The sequence below is a fragment of the Lagopus leucura genome, unplaced genomic scaffold, assembly GCF_019238085.1.
Source record: "Lagopus leucura isolate 7727_CA_CO unplaced genomic scaffold, USGS_WTPT01 34808-0_obj-0_obj, whole genome shotgun sequence".
Classification (NCBI taxonomy): domain Eukaryota; kingdom Metazoa; phylum Chordata; class Aves; order Galliformes; family Phasianidae; genus Lagopus; species Lagopus leucura.
In genome coordinates, this window is record NW_024969206.1 from 1 (window position 1) to 2,639 (window position 2,639).

Sequence of the window (2,639 nt, forward strand, 5' to 3'; positions counted from 1 at the left end):
TTTTTTTTTTTTTTTTTTTTTTGAGACGAGGTTTCACCGTGTTGCCAAGGCTTGGACCGAGGGATCCACCGGCCCTCGGCCTCCCAAAAGTGCGGGGATGACAGGCGCGAGCCTACCGCGCCCGGACCCCCCCTTTCCCCTTCCCCCGCTTGTCTTCCCGACAGACAGTTTCACGGCAGAGCGTTTGGCTGGCGTGCTTAAACTCATTCTAAATAGAAATTTGGGACGTCAGCTTCTGGCCTCACGGACTCTGAGCCGAGGAGTCCCCTGGTCTGTCTATCACAGGACCGTACACGTAAGGAGGAGAAAAATCGTAACGTTCAAAGTCAGTCATTTTGTGATACAGAAATACACGGATTCACCCAAAACACAGAAAGCAGTCTTTTAGAAATGGCCTTAGCCCTGGTGTCCGTGCCAGTGATTCTTTTCGGTTTGGACCTTGACTGAGAGGATTCCCAGTCGGTCTCTCGTCTCTGGACGGAAGTTCCAGATGATCCGATGGGTGGGGGACTTAGGCTGCGTCCCCCCAGGAGCCCTGGTCGATTAGTTGTGGGGATCGCCTTGGAGGGCGCGGTGACCCACTGTGCTGTGGGAGCCTCCATCCTTCCCCCCACCCCCTCCCCAGGGGATCCCAATTCATTCCGGGCTGACACGCTCACTGGCAGGCGTCGGGCATCACCTAGCGGTCACTGTTACTCTGAAAACGGAGGCCTCACAGAGGAAGGGAGCACCAGGCCGCCTGCGCACAGCCTGGGGCAACTGTGTCTTCTCCACCGCCCCCGCCCCCACCTCCAAGTTCCTCCCTCCCTTGTTGCCTAGGAAATCGCCACTTTGACGACCGGGTCTGATTGACCTTTGATCAGGCAAAAACGAACAAACAGATAAATAAATAAAATAACACAAAAGTAACTAACTAAATAAAATAAGTCAATACAACCCATTACAATACAATAAGATACGATACGATAGGATGCGATAGGATACGATAGGATACAATACAATACGATACGATACAATACAATACAATACAATACAATACAATACAATACAATACAATACAATACAATACGCCGGGCGCGGTGGCTCATGCCTGTCATCCCGTCACTTTGGGATGCCGAGGTGGACGCATCACCTGAAGTCGGGAGTTGGAGACAAGCCCGACCAACATGGAGAAATCCCGTCTCAATTGAAAATACAAAACTAGCCGGGCGCGGTGGCACATGCCTATAATCCCAGCTGCTAGGAAGGCTGAGGCAGGAGAATCGCTTGAACCTGGGAAGCGGAGGTTGCAGTGAGCCGAGATTGCGCCATCGCACTCCAGTCTGAGCAACAAGAGCGAAACTCCGTCTCAAAAATAAATACATAAATAAATACATACATACATACATACATACATACATACATACATAAATTAAAATAAATAAATAAAATAAAATAAATAAATGGGCCCTGCGCGGTGGCTCAAGCCTGTCATCCCCTCACTTTGGGAGGCCAAGGCCGGTGGATCAAGAGGCGGTCAGACCAACAGGGCCAGTATGGTGAAACCCCGTCTCTACTCACAATACACAACATTAGCCGGGCGCTGTGCTGTGCTGTACTGTCTGTAATCCCAGCTACTCGGGAGGCCGAGCTGAGGCAGGAGAATCGCTTGAACCTGGGAGGCGGAGGTTGCAGTGAGCCGAGATCGCGCCACTGCAACCCAGCCTGGGCGACAGAGCGAGACTCCGTCTCCAAAAAATGAAAATGAAAATGAAACGCAACAAAATAATTAAAAAGTGAGTTTCTGGGGAAAAAGAAGAAAAGAAAAAAGAAAAAAACAACAAAACAGAACAACCCCACCGTGACATACACGTACGCCTCTCGCCTTTCGAGGCCTCAAACACGTTAGGAATTATGCGTGATTTCTTTTTTTAACTTCATTTTATGTTATTATCATGATTGATGTTTCGAGACGGAGTCTCGGAGGCCCGCCCTCCCTGGTTGCCCAGACAACCCCGGGAGACAGACCCTGGCTGGGCCCGATTGTTCTTCTCCTTGGTCAGGGGTTTCCTTGTCTTTCTTCGTGTCTTTAACCCGCGTGGACTCTTCCGCTCGGGTTTGACAGATGGCAGCTCCACTTTAGGCCTTGTTGTTGTTGGGGACTTTCCTGATTCTCCCCAGATGTAGTGAAAGCAGGTAGATTTGCCTTGCCTGGACTTGCCTGGCCTTGCCTTTTCTTTCTTTCTTTCTTTATTACTTTCTCTTTTTCTTCTTCTTCTTCTTCTTCTTCTTCTTCTTCTTCTTCTTCTTCTTCTTCTTCTTTTTTTTTTTGAGACAGAGTTTCACTCTTGTTGCCCAGGCTAGAGGGCAATGGTGCGATCTCGGCTCACCGCACCCTCCGCCTCCCAGGTTCAAGCGATTCTCCTGCCTCAGCCTCCTGATTAGCTGGGATTACAGGCATGGGCCACCGTGCCTGGCTGATGTTTGTACTTTTAGTAGAGACGGTGTTTTTCCATGTTGGTCAGGCTGGTCTCCCACTCCCAACCTCAGGTGGTCCGCCTGCCTTAGCCTCCCAAAGTGCTGGGATGACAGGCGTGAGCCACCGCGCCCAGCCTCTCTCTCTCTCTCTCTCTCTCTCTCTCTCTCTCTCTCTCTCTCTC

The 2,639-nt window shown here is 50.4% G+C and overlaps 1 protein-coding gene across 1 annotated transcript in view; it reads right to left on the minus strand.

Annotated features, from left to right (window-relative positions):
• Positions 1–1,064: 1,064 nt before the first annotated feature.
• The window catches only part of LOC122194052 (protein GVQW1-like), a gene marked incomplete at both ends in the record, with an annotated part of 3,730 nt that continues 2,155 nt past the window's right edge, over positions 1,065–2,639 (minus strand). The window contains 2 exons of the mRNA XM_042894962.1: positions 1,065–1,272; positions 1,655–1,728. Of these exons, the coding sequence (XP_042750896.1) occupies positions 1,065–1,272; positions 1,655–1,728 (282 nt within the window). The remainder of the gene's footprint in view (positions 1,273–1,654; positions 1,729–2,639) is intronic.